Genomic DNA, 18,004 nt, shown 5'->3' with positions numbered 1-18,004 from the left:
CTGGTTGTGTCTAGAACAGGATGTTCGGCAGACAGATCTGACAAACAAGCACATCAGTCACTCACACTCATCTGCAAACGGAATATGAGATCACAAACTCACCAAGCACCACACCAGCCATGCCAGCATGGGAGAGGAGAAGTTAATCTGACAATAATAGGTGAATTATGGGGCATTATTAAAGTTCATTGGCTGCAGCGGACTCCAGCAGCTGGGCAGAGCCGTAGCCAAGATGTCCAGCCACCTGTCCAGCCCAAAAGCGTGGAAGAACCGCTCAAGATGTGTCACCACCGAGAGTACTTTCATTCTTCACACACCACAGTCCAACTTAGGGCGGCCCGGGCTCCGTACTTCACAAACAATTTCATCACTCACTCTCTGTTTCTCTATGCCTTGCCGTTGCGATGCTATTTTTTGCCCAAAACGCTCTGACTCAGCCCGGCCAACTCCATTTTTCCAATTATCTCATATTTGCAAAGCCAATGAGATGTTTTGTTCGGAAAAGAAAGAGGGGGCGGGGGGTTGGTTTTAGAGGAGTGGAGAAAAGTGGGGAGACTGAGGGGGAATGAGACAAGGAGAGCCAGGCCCACGGTGGACAACAAAAGAGCCAGTGTCCCAGCGCCAGCTTCACGCGGGTGGGGAGGGCTCACAGGAAAGGCCCTGGCTCGGGCCTGGCCCAGCACGCAGCACCAGAACAGGCTCCACATTGACTGCTCTTGGCAGAAAGCAATACGCTGCAGCAGCTCCCAGTCACCACAGAGGTCAGGATTGAATAACCAATTATACAAGCACCCAGCTAGTTTATCTAAGGTTGGACAGAAAGGATCGTCACACACTTTGAGTTCAGCGCCGTATATGTCCAGCACGAGACACGCACACACGGGAGTCCATCTGCGCTTAGATCTTTCTGAGGAGTGAATACAAACACCCACAGATGGGTTTCAGTCACGAAACTAGTAATTAATTACTGCCTTTGTGGCTAAAACACTGTAATCAATTAATGCAGTGCAGATCAGTAGTCATTTAGGGTGTCATGCTTAAAAAAAAAAAGTTCATGAGATTTTAAAAAGCAAATGGCAGAAGTTCGATTCAGAAACAAACATGCTCTGCAAACTCTGCTCCTGAATTCCCCTGTCAAATGAAAAGATGATTAGAATCACCCTTGATGATCAATTTATGTACGGCTGTTATTTGCCCAGAGACCGTGTTGAAAATTCTTTCTAAAGGATGTTCAAACATCTGCGGTCGATCGTGTTTTCTCCCGGAGCGCCAGACACTGCGAGACTGTGAGTTTAGAAACGCACTGAGCAAGAAAAAAAAAACAAAAAAAACATAGGACCAAATCTCTCATCAAAAGCCGCCATTCAAGCTAAAAGTCCCAATTATGTGTGCTGATGGAGGAAAAGGCAACACACTGTACAAACATTCACTCACACACACACACAGAGAATGTCTTCCTTTCTTCTTTTTGCTCAAAAAACGTTCCTGTCTCAGAGAAGTGACAAGCAGAAAAAAAAAAGAAAAAGAAACATGGAGGGACGGAGCGCGATGGAGTGAGATAAGGTGAGATTTTGTGCAAAGTCGTAACGTGTAAAGCGTGTGGACTCAGCGGAAAGAGCAAAGCTGAAGCTAAAGGTCAGGATGTTAAACACCCTTTACATTCAAAGCAGTCACCAGGGCAACAGGGACAATTTTCTATTACAAAATATAAAAAGAAAAACACCTTGGCTGGAAAAATACCCTGTTTGTTCTCTATCTGTAAGTTTTTTGGGGGGGTTTTTTGGACCGTAAAAAAGACATTTTGACATCATGGGTAAACAGAACTATATATAGTTAGTCCTCTTTTGAATTGGTCACAATCAAAACATCAGACCTTATTCAATTATTGTAAATTGTTTCCAAAACCATTTGTACAGTGCATAAACTGATGTACTGAATGAACACAAAAATAGTTTTATGAACAATTTACAGAAATGTGTCATTGAAGGTTTTATTGAATTTGATATAATGTTTGTGAAAAGCCTGAGTGTGAACTACATTTACAGTATGTTCTGCAGTGTGATACAAACGAAGTCCCACGAGTGCTGCAAAGTGTGCTCTTCAGCTCTAGTCCTCACTTAGATGACGATAAATCAATTTTCCATAAATTAATAGAAAATTCCCAACTAAAGTTGCAGGGTGAGATTTACAAATTGAAAAAGTCGTTTATCTCTGACGGAATTGTGCCCTTCACATATCTGCAATCCTTCTCTGACAGATGGTGTTGTGGGTGCTTATGTCCAATTTGATTTGAACCAAAACTCCCGCCAAATTTATTCTGGCACCTTTCGCGCGGTGCCAAATTTACACTGCCAGATTGAAATAACTGCGTGGAGGGCATGACATTGTGAAGAAGAATGTGAGCAAAACCATCACGACGTGTGAGAAAGTCTGAGAAAATTAAGACGTTCTCTGAGGACGTCCAAGACTTCAAATCTGGCTGCCGTACATCTAAGTATCAGCAAAACTACTGATACGCACACACACAAGCCCGCACAGATATATGCCATTGTACATACATGTAGAAATTAATAATCATGCACACATACAGTGATAAAATAAGCCTTTTTATATTCCATATGCGGCGAGCCTGGCTGTTGTTTGCTTTTAAATAGCAGGCTAAGTGAATTAGCCTGAACAAGATAACATCTCAAAACACTTAAAAGCTAAAAGAAAAGAATTACATATGTTTGCAGACACTTTGGTCTGAAATATAGTATGCAACTGTGGAATTATACTTTAAATGTATGCTAATTTAAGCAGGTAGTTCACTTTTCTTTCCACTTTCAATGTACAGGAAAAAAATCTTGTGTTCAACTGAAGAAAGACAAAGTAATACATGATTGAAATAACATGAAGGTACTATTCCATTATTAGTGGATGATCTGCTAAATTTCTTGTGCTGCGGTGTCAGAAGAAAGGGTTAAGCTGGGCTCAGGGCTCCCCTCTCCTCCAAGCACACACATTTCTCTTGTCAAAGGCACCCTGTTAAAGTAGGCCAGGGCATATTTGTGCTTCCTCTGTGTGCTCTATAATGGAAAATGACACTTTCAATCTGTCTCGTGGCAATAACCCCTCTTCAGTGCGTCTCGCGCGCAGCCCAGTCAGCAGAGAGCTGTCATAGCCCCGGGGCCCTGCCGCCACCCGCTTTCATTACATCACTTTAAAATGACAACAAAAGAATACAACGTGTTCGTCCGAGTCTCTGATGCATTAACTGCAGGACAGCAGGAAAAAAAAAAATCTTTGGACTGAGGCAACAGACACACATACGGTTGCAAAGACTTGCTCTCGCAAAGTCGACATCACACGGACTGAAACATATTGACATGCACGGTTGAAAATAAATATATAAAATCTGTCAAAGCGCATGGCAGAGGCCGCGGTGTCTGTTAAAATCACAATTGCTGTATGTCATGTTGAAGTGTACTGTGGTTTTCAGAAAGCAGCTGTCACAGGCCTGTCATACACACAGGCAGACTATGCTGACATGATAATGCTGCTTTGCATTTTGGAGGCAAATAAACACACACACGCACACACACACACACACACAAGGCAGACCCACTCAGAAGTCTCCATTTTAACCTCTTGTCATAACAAACTGCCCCTGGCAGATGAAAACAGTTATTACCCATATTACAATTCACTTCCTCTGTCTTCACATTGTTTTTCCATTTCTGAATTTGTGAAGTATTCACAAACAGCCTTTTTTCACATACTTATCAATAAGCAAAACAGCTTGGAAAAATGGATCTGACTTGTGCAAACAGGAAGTAGGGAATCTAAAGGCATGTTTCCCCCCCAACACACTCCGGATTTACACTGGATTTAATCGTTGCTGTTGTCTCTGTGTGCTTAGGGCGGTTAAAATGCTCTCGCTGTAAGAATGGGCAGCATTGTGTGGGCTCCATTGCTCCCAGATACTGGTAGCCATGTGAGAGCCATTAGGTGATTGTTAACAGCTCCTAAGAAGCTGCCCATGCCCGGCCAAAGCCAGTCAGACCCCTGCACCCACCACCCGGCACATCCCTCGACTCGATTCCTTCTTTCTCTTCATCTGTAGGACAGGAAGAGGGGAGGTGGACAGGGTGGGGGATGGCGATAAATTCACATGCTTTCAAGTTAAAACTTTGATTGCTTGATAAGGTTGGTCATGGGAATAATGCCCCACTTATAAGCTATATTTCCACTGGTTAGTCACCAGCAGGAGTATGGGACAACACAAAGTGGTCTGTTTCATTTTAATTTGTTTATTTAAACACATACTGTGCCGGACTGTACAGTGCACTCGTAATTATGTTAACATACTAAATGCACTGGAACGCAGCACTTTAGAGGTCCTCAAATATAGTTACAAATATGCACACTATCCCATCTGTTAGAAGAACCAAAATGTACCCAGTACAGAAACATCTAAACAGAAATACATTTTAATGCTGAAATTCCCAACCAGGGTTACTGGGATATTTTTCCGTGTTAAACACGTATATCTAAAATTTTGTAGAATAATTAAAAGCATTAGCTTTTGAAATGGCTCACAGTTATTACAGCTGAAATACTTTTAGTCAGCAATTATGCATTAAATTGATAAAAAATGCCTAAATAAAATGAAAAAAGCATCATGGTTTACACAAAAAATATTAACCAGCACAACTATTTTCAACAATGATAATTATATAATAAATGTGTCTTGAGTACCAAATCAGCATTTTAAAATGATTTTTGAAGGATAGTGTAACAATGAAGACGGAAGTAATGGCTGCTGAAAATTCAGCTTTGCCATCACAGGAACAGATTACATTTAAAATATATATTAAGATGGAAAAAATTAAAAAAATAAAAACAAATTAATTAATAATAATACTAAAAAAGTTGTGGGGAAAAAAAAATTATTCAGTATTACTATTTACTGTTTTGATCAAATAAATGCTGCCTTGGTGAGCATTTAAAAAGAGACTTAGTGTATATGTATTTAGCTTGTCTCCACACTAATATATTTTTCTTATTACAAAATAACCATTTGAAAACAGATAGTGTATTCCTCAAACTGTTTGAGACTGTTTCTTTAGTTTGAGAGGAATATTACAGATTGCTAAATATGCAGTATAATATAGGTTACAAAAGCAACAGTCATGTAAATGCTTGAGCATTACTGATGGGCCCGTCGGAAGGCACAAGACAAAAAAGGTGGAGAAAGACTACTGTAACGCACATAAAAGAACTATGGAGAGGTTTATCTGTGCAGAAACAACAGAGTGGGGGCTAAATCCATGGCCTCCCTCTGTTCTCTTGCCACTGTGTGCACACTGGGGTCCAAAGTCCCCGAACGTCACAAGCCTGTAAGCAAATATTCCAAACACATGACAAACAATACATTCTATTGTGCAAGAGTGCTTATTTGTGCTCTCTGTTCCATCTATCTCTTTCTCTCTCAAAGGTGAGAACAGCCTTACGAGGAGATTAGCACATGGCCCGGCCCTCTGAAAGAGAATTCATCACTTAAAAACGCTGAACACCTGACACACTTAGGTTGGAGTGCTGGCCCTAAATGAAGCTAATGAATCCTACATTTCCTCACACACCTGAATTTTTTATTTTTTTTGTGTGAAACAAATGTATTCCCTCTCGACTTGTAATGCTTGAAAAAGAGAAGGCAGGGCAAAGCTAAACAGCCCAAGTTTCAGAACACTCCCTTGATCAACTATTTCTCATGCACCAGTAATTAACCCACTGCGTTTTTCTGTGCTCTTGGCATTAAAGAGAAGTAAACAGATATTTAAATGTGTGAGAAATATTTGCCAGAATGTGTAACCTGTATCTAACTGAGGGGTATGTGAATCCGGATGAAAGTAAAGGAGGTTGAAAAAGATCCAAACAAACGACAGGAACAACACTCTCTGAAACACATCACCTCTGAGAAAAAGGAGGGTGAGAAGAGGTGAAGATGGGATAGGAAAAGGAGCATTAGCATTCAGATGACAATAATTATATATATATATATATATATATATATATATATATATATATATATATATATATATATATATATATATATATATATATATATATATATATATATATATATATATATATATATATATATATTTACATTTGTAAATTTGCATATATAAATTTAAATGTGTTTGTGCACACGGGTACAAATCAGCAATACTGTGTGAAATAATCAAGGTCAGGGTTTATGGCTAGATAATAACCTCATCAGGCTATATAACCCATGTTACAAAGCTCAATGTGAACACTGCTTCCAACAATGTTTATATTATAAACAATGTTTTAACATTCATTTTCATTTTACTTTTAACTATGCTGATGTACCTAGGTGTTTCCTTTGTGCGTATGCGTCTGGATATGTACGATCGTGCGCAGAATGCTTTGTGGCCGTGACAATGGGCCAGGGAACAGACGGTGAGAGTGTGTGTATGTCATCGCCGACTGCCGTAGACTGGCGGAGTGTGTCAGATCCAGCCTAAAATGACTAGCAGCTGGGGGTGACAGTTGTTTTAACAGCTGAGCTGACAGGATTAATTCAAATGCACTGAAATCAAAAAGTGGAGAACACCTGTTCAGTCTTCCAGCGGTCCCCACGTCCAGGCAGGGGATCAGGCTCGGGCGTACAGCCAGGCTAGAGCTCGCTCTCCCAGAGAAGTGAGCCGGGTGCTCCGCCACCATGGGACAGGAGAAGGGGTGGAGGGAGGGATTAAAAAAAAAATACAGTGGCAGAATAGGAAGGAGTCCAAAAGCAAAGCAAGGCAGAAAGAGAGACACACATGAAGGGAAAGAGGGAGGATTGGGATCCGCCTTGCTTGTTTCTGAACATCTGGCTTAAATAAAGGGCCTATTTTCAGGCAGGCTGAAGGGTGCTGACCTAGGGCTGCTCAGCGGAGACAGATTGCTTCGTTTCAAAGTGCGCTGCCTGACCGCAGGACTGCCGGGGTTAATTCTGAGCTTCCCCCTCGTGTTCAAAGACCCCCTACCTGAGCTTCATTCACTCACTGGTACCCACTACCGGCCTCAGTCCCATGCGCTCAAAACCAGGAAGTGGAGGGCTGTATGGGGTGTGTAGTATATGATGGAGAGTCAATAACTGAGTGTATGTTGTGTTTACAATCCCCATGGGAAAGTCTGAGGAGGAATGGTCCTCACATTAAATTTGACATAAAATGGAAATTCACTTATTTTTGTTAAAATTCATATTTTTGGTCTTTTTGTCAACAATTCATCTGTGCATTTCCATTCTTAGTCTTTTGGACAATCAATTTAATCTGCTTAAACCCCACTTCTTACAGTCAACTGCAAACTAACATTCAGATCTGCCTCCATTCAATCAACAACTGACAAATAGAACCAAGTCCCCACCCTACATTTTTAGTACATCACAATAAAGACAAAACGATCTGTGACTTTAAGGCCTGAAACAGTGTACTCAAGCATGCGAATGCAAATGCTTCTGGCAGTTGAAATGTATTGCAATTTATAATATAATGCAAGTTCATTCTTAGAATCATCACAAGGGGCATAATAGCAAAGATTTGCAAGGGAAATTTACTATCTCTAGTAATTTGCTTAAATTGCAAGGGAAATTTAAACTACTATCAGGCACAGCAATAGAATATAATTGTACTTAGAAAATGTTAGCCAAACTGTTAACCCTTATAACTAGCTACCTGGATATAACGCATGATAGTTTTCTCAAACCACTTAAGCCTACACAATGTTGAAAAAGCTACTAACTCCTAACCCTAACCTAAACCCTTAACCTTAGTATAGCATTGGTAGCACACCCTGATTTATAGCTTTATTGTTTCCATTCATGATATTTCTGAAGTCTGAACTTTTCTTAATAGTGTTCTACATATTTGAGTTGACCAAAAGAACTCAGCATGTAAGCCAATAAAGTTTGCATACTTATGTCTGGCATAAATTCAAACTTCAACTGCAAAATGTCCAGACAGACTGACTTCTGTGTGTTTACCTTTGCTGAAGACTTTTGTGCGAGTGTGTGTGCGTGCCGCACATGTTGCGTGTGGGTGAGCGAGTGTGTACACGGCCCCTGACATTTGGCCTGTGCACATCCACTGTTTGTTCTAATCTACTCCAACCCAAGCAAATACACCTAAATCTGCTTTGTAATTTACTTTACATATCCCTTTTTAACTCTGCTGAGGCTCAAGCGAGTGCATGTATGTGTGTTAGAAAAGGAGAGAATGGATTTAGATTTAGATTTACAAGGGCGTGTAATGGATATGAAGAAGAGATTTGTGAGTTGATGCTAGCCATGTGAAACGCCACATCAAAATAACCAAAACCACTGACCCGCAATTACCCACAATGCAACAGCACGCCAAAACCGAGTGGTTCAACCATACGCATATGCCTGCTATTGCCATATTTCCTCTTGCCTCGATTCCCTTTACAGAAATCACACACAGTGTTTTCAAAAAGTCACCAGTGCGATTGAGGAAAAAAAATAGCGCTGTGATGGACTCTCACGCGTAGGAGATTCAGAAAGCTCTCTATCCACTAAAGCATGATCAAAGAGAGGGGAGAGTGATATTTTATAGAGCTCGCTCAGTTTTTAAAAGTTGCAATGAATATTCATGGGATATTGTATTCCATTATTTAGCATTAGCTTCAAAAATGCCAACACACACAAAATAAAATTAGCATGTTAATAGATATGGGTGTGCTCTGCAAATTAGCATAAGAATCACACAACTGCTCAACGTCTGAGAGCTTCATAGGTTTAACAACTAAACAAATGGTGAAGAACTCACTTTATTTGCCTCAACTGATTATTTTTTCAGAGGGCTGCCTCTCAGTAGCAATTGCGTGTGCGTTAGCATAAACAGAAGTTCTTAGACGTCTCACGAAATCAGTCATCATCTACACGTCTCCATAAGTAATATTCATATTATGCAATTCACAGGCACATCATTAAATTTAGCCAGGCAAACGGAGCTGCTAATATATGGATTCCTCATGTTCAGACCCTGCATTCAACCATCACGGCTCAGGAGCATTTCCAATTCATGCACGTCAATGACGGCTGTGTGCAACTGTCCAAGTCTTGGGACACAATGGTGTGGCTATGGAACAGTCAGCTCTATAATGGCCCTGCTATGGAGCCACAGTCTTAATTCATGAACCTCTGGCTTTTGTGCCTTTCTTAATGCCACACCAGGAGGTCAATAACAAAACTTTAGACACACAATCACAATCGCACACACACAAGTAATACACAAAGACGTCCATCTCCAAGTCTCTAATCCGAAGCCCACACTTAAAGTAAAAGAGACCACAGCGCTGTTATGCCAAAAGCTCTAAATGTGTGTGTGTGTGTGTCCTCAGACAGCTTTTCCCATCCAGTAAGCAGCATTCAGCCCTATTGATTGTCTTGTGTAAGGCAGCAGAAGAATACAAACTGAAAGGCAGACCCAAACAATTCAATACAACTGACTTGAATGTGCCTTTCATATGCTGGAACAATGGCACGCTCACAATAGGGCCCCGTTAACTCTCATGTCTTCAGCTGTTTTGCCAACCTCAAAGGAAAGTACACTGACTTGGATTCAGCCGGAGACAAATAAACAGGCATGCAATCGTCTACTCGGAAAAAAGGAGGCATCTTGTGCTTTTCCCAGTAAAGGCTGACGGAGGTACTGAGAAAAATCTCTATAGCGTGATAATGGCTGCGAGTTAGAATAGCTGGTGTTTTGTTGCGCTAGATTTGGTAAACAGAGTTAGAAGCGAAACTTCATTCAGAAGGCGTCTGTTTGTCTATCAGATTGGATTGCATCATTTTTTTTAAACAGAACTGTCCAGAGGAACTTTTAGTGAGAGCTCAGGAGACTAATTAACATCAGCTTTGACTCAGATATTTTGCGTAAAAATCTTTAGCAGACATAAAAATATGAGACAATCACTGACATACAGAACAGTATGAGGTGTAAAGTAAATGTGAATATAATTTGTTTTTGGCAGAATTTGGTGAGAAATTTTGAGGCTATTATGAAGTCTTTGGTATTATGGCAAATCTGAGCATAAGTTTGAGATGACACTCAGTTGAGATATCATTTGCCTTTTTTCATTCTTATAGTTAAGTTTAAAGTCTGGCTGTCACAATTTTGCACTCATTTTAAGAAAAATAGAGCAAAAGAAAGAGAAGAGTGGAAAACATGAGTGGAAAACAACTTTTTTCCCTAGATTTATACTGATTTATTACCTACTACATTTCTCCAGGTTACACCTCTGACAACAATATCTCTTTCATAACCTCTATGGATCCATATTTTGTTTTGTGTTGCTCTCCATTCTCTCTTCTTCGGTCCTCAGTCTCTAACTGAACCCTTGTTTTTGAGAGCGCGAGGGAAAGATAATGACAAACAACTCCAGTGAAAAGCTTCCTCCTAATGTTAATTTTATACATCTAACTAATTACTACCAAATGCTGGAAATTGCATATGGAAGTTGTTCTCTCTCCCACGCTCTGCCTCTTCGCTCACAGACGCTCTCAGCGCTCGTAGCGTGCCCTCCTCGCACTCTATGTGCCTGAATTTGTCTCTGTACAGCTGCATACAAAAGTCCTTTGGTAGTTTTTCTTGTTTGATCTGTTTGTTCTTACTTGATACAGCATCCTAAAAAACTGCTGAAGAACCTAACTGTGCATAACTGTGTTTGTGTGAGTGTGTGCAAGCACATATGTGTATTTTGGGTCAGTTATATTATGTGTGTGTGTGAAAGCACTCAGCAGCAGCAGTCGTATAGCGGATTAGCAGACCCCGGGGAGATCTAGACAGAGATCCACTGCTGAACTGCTTCAGAGCTCTTCTACCCCTTTCGTCTTCATGGAAGAGTGTATCCGCCCTTCTTATTCTCTCTCATTGAGGGGTATGGATGCGTGAGCCCTCAGCTAACAATGACAGGGCCTAAGTGCTGTCTTATAAAATGCCCCAGTGCCTCCGAACACCCCCCTCACGCACATCTTACAAAAGACGTATGCTCTCTGTGTGACTGTGTGTGCGGTGCAGCTTTGCTCTGATCTTAAAACACCATTCGACGTGTCCTACAGTTCAGTGTCATGCTATAAAACAGTGCAGTCGCACAACTTACGGCCCACTGCGCATTAAAAGCCACCTCTAGTCTGACCCCAGACCGGCGGAGGCAGCGTGAGATAATAGAGGCATCCGGGTGGCAGCTGACCCCCGGACGGGCTTTGCAGCCGGAGCATCCCACAGAGAGAGAGGCAAGGAGAAGGACTCAATTAGTCAAGTCTAAATTGAACCATCAATCTCGGCTCACTCCATGGCCATCCGCTGCGAGGGGGCCAACACTCGTAAACAAGACCACGCTGTTACTTCAAGAGGGCTGCGTGGCATCTAACAACATCTGAGGTGGAGAAATTTATAGGCAAATTTAGGGGAAAAAATATGAGAGTAGGGTCCAAAATTAACATTCGTCACATATATGCAAAATATTCTATGGATGAGGAATTAATGGATGAGGAATTGATCATAATACCTATCTATCTGTCTATCTATCTAATACGAAATAGCTAAATTCTAAGTAAAATTAAAAACAAACTATATATATATATATATATATATATATATCATGGTATATTAGATAATTATATAAAATATACACAAATATATATATATATATATGTGTGTGTGTGTGTGTGTGTGTGTGTGTGTGTGTGTGTGTGTGTATATAAATTCTTATTTTAGATTTTTAAAAAATATATATTTTACATAGTTTTTTATATTGTTTTAAATTTTTTATTATAGTAGAGATGGATAAATAAATATTGGGTATAAAAAAAATTAAGAAACTTTTATAGTTGGAAACACACACACACACATACACAAATACTTACATCAAAATGCAAAAGTTTAACAGACTATAAATAATTTTTACGACTGGAAATATTTCTTAATTTCCCCATCATTGGCTGGTACAGCAAAAATAACTTTATGGACTCTGGATGAGAGTTAGTGATGAGAGGAGTGATCTGCTTTGTGTGTAAAAGCACACAGGGTGGGGAGACTTGAAGAGAGGCACAAGAAGTTGAATGAGACCATTGTCTGTAAAGGGCTGTGTGACGTATTCTCAGCTTGAGAGCTCTGTGTGTGTGTGTGTGTGTGTGTGTGTGTGCGTGTGTGTGTGTGAGAAAGGTTCAGTGCTCAGGGAACCAAAGCTTGGCCCCGACCATGAATCAAGCTCAGCCCAGCGCCAAGGCTGACAAACACATACACTCGTGCACACACACACACACGGACACTCAGGAGACCCTGAACATCTGTGCCCCACATAACACAGACTGCCAAGCACTAGTGAGGACTACATCTCCTCCATAGAGAGCCGGGGGGAGGAGGAGGAGCGAGATCATACCATCAAAGAAGAACTTCTCAAAGATTTAGAGTAGTTCATGATGAGGATGAAGTTCATTTGCAGTATAGCTGTCTGATTGCGGTCAATCTTTAAGAGTGTGTTTGTGTGTGGATGGATGACACAAGAAGTGCTCTCTCTGTGTGTGTGTGTGTTTGCTGTCCAGACTCCTGAAAGAGACACTGTGCTCCCTCTGAACCCCTGACAGCCCTCCTGCCCTCTTTCCATTACTAAAGCTAATAACACACACACACACTCCAGCACGCTGCTGCCTGACACACCACACGTGCCCTGCAGGAAGCTGTTCTTGCTGCACTTCTGAAATATATTGCTACACACATACAGAGAAATGAGTAGAAGAGGCATGAAATGAAAAAAGGGATCTACATGATAGACAGATATATGGGTAAACTGCACGATATTTGACCATTTTGAGCCAATAACTGTCTGAACATTGTCAATTGATAAATAAACATGGCCTGTTGGTGGCCACATTTTTTTGGTATATTTAGAATAAACATTGTGTAAGCAACAACAAAAATAGAACAAAACAAAACATCTCTCACATATAGTTGGAAGTCAATACAGCATTACATATTTAAATAAATGAAAAAGTAAAAAAAAAAAAGTATATATATATATATATATATATATATATATATATATATATATATATATATATATATATATATATATATATATATATATATATATATATATATATATATATATATATATATATATATATATATATAAAACTGAAAATAGGAAAAGCTGCATTTAGATAAATTTGAAAAAGGAGATGGAAACATCTAATAAAGATTTTTAAGTTACAAAAGAGTGCTGAATGTTTTTTTTATTAAATATTTTCTAAATAAATAATTGAAATTAAATAATTACTATTAAATTAAATAGTAAAATAAACATTAATTTGCCAAACTGAGTTAATCTCATGTGCTATTTATGATCTAGAATGGTACAATGATCGTAAATTATAGATTCATATTTCTGATTGTAGTTGTCAAATATTATTATATAATGCCACCCTACTGTCTAGATATTGGTATTAACCATTCATTTCAGTCGACCAACTGTTTTCCCACCTGCAGAAATGTAAAAATGTGTTTGTGCAGTAACAGGTACATACAGAAATTGTGTCTAGATGTGCTGTATCATTGAGGCCGGTCGATTAGGGACAGACTCGGACGCTCGTTTATAAAGGCCAAATGCTCTGCTCTTGGTCAAACACGCACACACACATTCTTGCCTGACCCAGTATAAATTTGGCTGGTATCTGGTCGTAACAAACGACTCAGCTCGGGCTGTTTATCTGAGGGGAAGTGGAGCAGCAAGGGGGGGACAGGTGAGCAAACGGCTCGCTAACACGCTGACTAACACACTCCCGATTTCACACGGGCAGCGAGACGCATGCGGCCCCCTCTCGCTTTTCTCTTACTGTTTTCTGACCCATTTCCTTTCCTCCCGCCTTTCTACTTTCCCTTCACAAGCCAGAGCTACGTTTCCAGTGCGCGAGCGACTTTCGATGAATGTGCGTGTACATGCGAGCGTGTGATTGATCCGGCTAGAAGCAGCATGTGAAAAAGAGAGGGAGGGCGGGAAGAGACACAGAGAGAAAGGAAACGGTAATAATACGGCCCTTTCATAATGATTAAAGCATTCATTAATTTTTCATCATAACCTGCCGTTTGCAGCTAATGGTCTTTGTGAGGTACACAAGCAAACAATGGACAGGCGAGTTGAAAAGGGATTTTTATCAGGCTATGAGAGCCCTGGGCTCAATGCACTGCCCACATCCCCCTCTTCATTTCTCTCTTTTCTCTTTTCTTTTCTGCTTCTTTTTCTCGGTGTCCGTGCTTCTTGAGGGACCAGGGCTTCTTTTGTTTGCACATTTTATTTGAACAGAAAGTAGAGATAATGCGCTACTGTAGTCTCCTGCTAATGGACTCTTTTGCTTGCTTGCTTTCTTGTTCTCAAGAGTTCTATAAGTATCTTATATATGTCGTCTTACATTTTTCCTGGCTTCCTGTATACGACAGCTGTTGAATTTCACAGCCAGACTCTTGGTTTGACCTTGTGGCTTTCTCCAATGTAACTATTTTCTCTGATGTAACTATTAAAATCAAATGTAAATGAAGCAAAATCCTGCTTGGTTTCATAGAATAGGAGGATATTCACACAAATGAGCAGAATCAGTGCCAGAAAAACTCCAACGCCTGTCATTTACAAAGTCTTGCACATCCTTGGCTTGTAGATCAGAGCTAAAAAAAGCATAAAGTAAAATAAAATAAAAATTCTCCAGACCAGCAATATCTTCAGGCAACTCTAAATATGTTCCTAAACAAGTTGGTTAACAGTTACACAACGAAAATAAGCAAAATCGACAAACTAACAGCAGTTTGGGACAATATTGCTTTCAAGAAAACTTATTTTCTTCATGTTTAGGGCTTCACAGGGTGAAGCAGCGATCACACTAGATAAAACTGCAGACCTCCAGCTTTGAAGTTTGTGTGTTTTCTCAGCCAAGACATTAACAGTACTGTTTAAATTCTTTACAGGGCAAAAGTCTTTGTGAAATGTGAATTTGCTGAACTTTAGTATGCGTAGAAAAATGTTGTTTCATGAGCAGAATGGAAGTCAGTGGAGTGAAATCTAGCGTGACCTCACCCTAGGACAAAGCATGGAGTAATGCAACAGTTGTAAAACACCTCCACACACCCGTACATACAAAAAACATAGCACGCTAAACCCTGCTGTATATACTACAGTTAATGCTAGCTTTGTTTGTCTGCATTCTTCACATGATTGACAGCAGGTTCAGATGTAAGTAATCTTCAGTGTGCACTGCAAGAAAACCGTACATACACTATCCATCTATCCATCCATCCATCCATCTATCTATCTGTGTATATTCATCCATCCATCCATCGTCAGTATGTTCACAAGTGTATTTGCACACACACTGGCTAATTCACATAGGGAGCAGGTTCTGATTATTCATGAGGAACTGGCCTCTAATTACAGAGCGAGTGTGGTGTGATGTAAGAGACAGAGAGAGAGATCCTGTGGAAGGAGCTGAGAGACGTTCTCTCAGTAATCAGTCTGAAATGAATATGCAAAGTGTGGCACACAATGGCTCCGAACAGCTGATCCCTGCCTGCTTAAACAAAGGCCTGACTTTATCAACAGCTCTCATTAAGCAGAATTTGTTAGTCAGGAATGATGGGAGATAGATAGATGGAAGTAAGAATGAGTGTGTGAGAGAGTCAGGGGGAAAAAGAAAGACAGACAAAATGGGAGATGCTCTCCATGAAATCCTTCACACTTTTAGCCAGTTTCACATTGTAATTTCATCACAATAAGACACACGCGTGTGCCAATGTCTTCTGAAAATCTAATACAGTGAACTTTTTCCACCGACAGGGTGCCAGTGCTGGTTTCGGAGCCGATGCCCAATCTGGACCTGTTCCATGTGCCGTTTCCACACGGAAAAAAATTGGCTGCCCAATGGCTCCTAAAACCTGCTGGTCTCCAACTTTTTAGAACAACAACAACTCAAAGCTAGATAGCTCCCACTACAATCAAAGAAACTCTCTACACTGAAAAAAAGCCTGATGTAACAATACTAAACAGCTCACGCTAAAATAAAATGATTGTATTCACCAAAAATATCAAATTACTTTCATTTAATTTAAATATTTAATATTTAAATATTTAATTAAATGGATTGAAAACAAACAAACAAATTTTTACATCATTTTCTGATATTATTCTTTGCCATTAAAAGTAGCTTGCGATAGCATAATAACTATATATTAACAATTTATTCATTGACATCAAAAGTATTTATAAATCAGTTGCTATGAAATTTAAAATATACATTTACATACTTTTCTGATAATTAAATAAATACTTTTTTCCATGCCATTAAAAGTAGCTTGTGATAGCATAGTAAATATATATATTAGCAATTCTTCCAAAGACATCAAAATTATTTATTAATTAATTGCTATGGATGTTAAATAAATAAATAAATAAATAAATCTTTCCAAGGCATCAAACGTAGCTTGTGATAAAGATGCTAAATTAAATGAGTTTGTATTACTCAATTTACAAACAATGACCACGTTATGACATGTATATTACTGAACAGGTTATATCGTTGTTCGGCTCGCAAAACTTTAGTGACGATGTGTGTCAAAACACGTATTAAATTCTCCTTCACTCACCCTCTGGCTCGTTCTTGATGAGTTCCTCCATCTTGCGCTGTTTGAGCGTGTCGACCACGTCGGCCAGGCTGCCCTTGCGTCTCTCTGGGGTGCCCAGAGCTGAAGCGGAGCTGGGTTCGCTCCCCGGCCGCATGGACCCCTCCTCCTGCTGCTGCTGCTGCTTACTGGGTGAGGTAGAAGAGTTGTGCTGGGGGTAGGGGCTCAGAGCCAGGCCTTTACTGCCATCCTGATCCTGACACAGAGACGGAGAGAGAGACAGGGTGTTAAACAAAGCAACAAACAGGCCTTCACTAATTATTTCGTCCTGTTCCTGAGTGTTGAGGCATGTTTAGATTTACTTTCATCCTCATCTGCCCATCTGTACTGTAGAAAGTCTCTCTTTCTCTCTTTGCCTCTGTCGGTCTGAAGTCTCTTTAGACAAAATCATTAGCGGCGAAAAGTTTCAGTTGTTTCACCATCACAGGAACTGTCTCTTTCTCTGAGAAGCTAAGTTTTTTTACTTTGAATCAGCTCCAAACACACAAGAACGTCCAAGTTTTTCAACCACATTTTTCTTCTCTTCTTGACCAACATGACAGCTGCGATATCAATCACCATCTTCAACATTTCATGCATTGATCTTACGTCCAAATATATAACAGTTCTCATCTTATGGTTTCTTATGTAATGGGTGGTGATGGCGCAGTGGATAAGACACATGCCTTTGGTGTGAGAGACCCGGGTTCGAATCCACTGTGAGACACCAATGTGTCCCTGAGCAAGACACTTAACCCCTAGTTACTCCAGAGGCGTGCGACCTCTGACATATATAGCCATTGTAAGTCGCTTTGGATAAAAGCGTCAGCTAAATGAATAAATGTAAATGTGATGCGGCTCAGAATTAGGCTTGTACACTATAAAAAGGGAAACTGTGCAGTAGTTGCCTTAAGGGTCTATTTCTAACTAATCTGAGCCATAAAAATTACTTTTATTGGTATAACCTAATATAGTCATATTAAATGACATTTTGACTTGAATAAAACCAGTTTATTTAGATGTTACCATATATATATATATATATATATATATATATATATATATATATATATATATATATAATTCATTTTAAAGATTGGTGTTTTTTGCTTCTGCAAGTGCATGCACACACTGTAAAATGGGTAAATGACAGATGTGGAGATTTATGATGATGAATTATCACACATACCACATTACTTTCGCTCAGCTCCGGATCTCCTTTATAAAGTTTAATTACAAAACAAGTCAGGTACAAAACAAGAGACTAGGTCAACAGTCCTTTAATCAGGGTT

The 18,004-nt window shown here is 39.8% G+C and overlaps 1 protein-coding gene across 2 annotated transcripts in view; it reads right to left on the bottom strand.

The window, feature by feature from the left end:
* Nucleotides 1-18,004, bottom strand: part of LOC306861479 (transcription factor SOX-5-like) — a 78,302-nt gene that overhangs the window by 45,469 nt on the left and 14,829 nt on the right. For both annotated transcript variants that reach the window (XM_079403742.1, XM_079403743.1), the window contains exon 3: nt 16,698-16,929. In XM_079403742.1, the coding sequence (XP_079259868.1) occupies nt 16,698-16,929 (232 nt within the window). The remainder of the gene's footprint in view (nt 1-16,697; nt 16,930-18,004) is intronic.

Source organism: Barbus barbus (genome assembly GCF_936440315.1).
Source record: "Barbus barbus genome assembly, chromosome: 42".
Classification (NCBI taxonomy): domain Eukaryota; kingdom Metazoa; phylum Chordata; class Actinopteri; order Cypriniformes; family Cyprinidae; genus Barbus; species Barbus barbus.
This window is presented reverse-complemented; position numbering and strand designations above follow the sequence as displayed.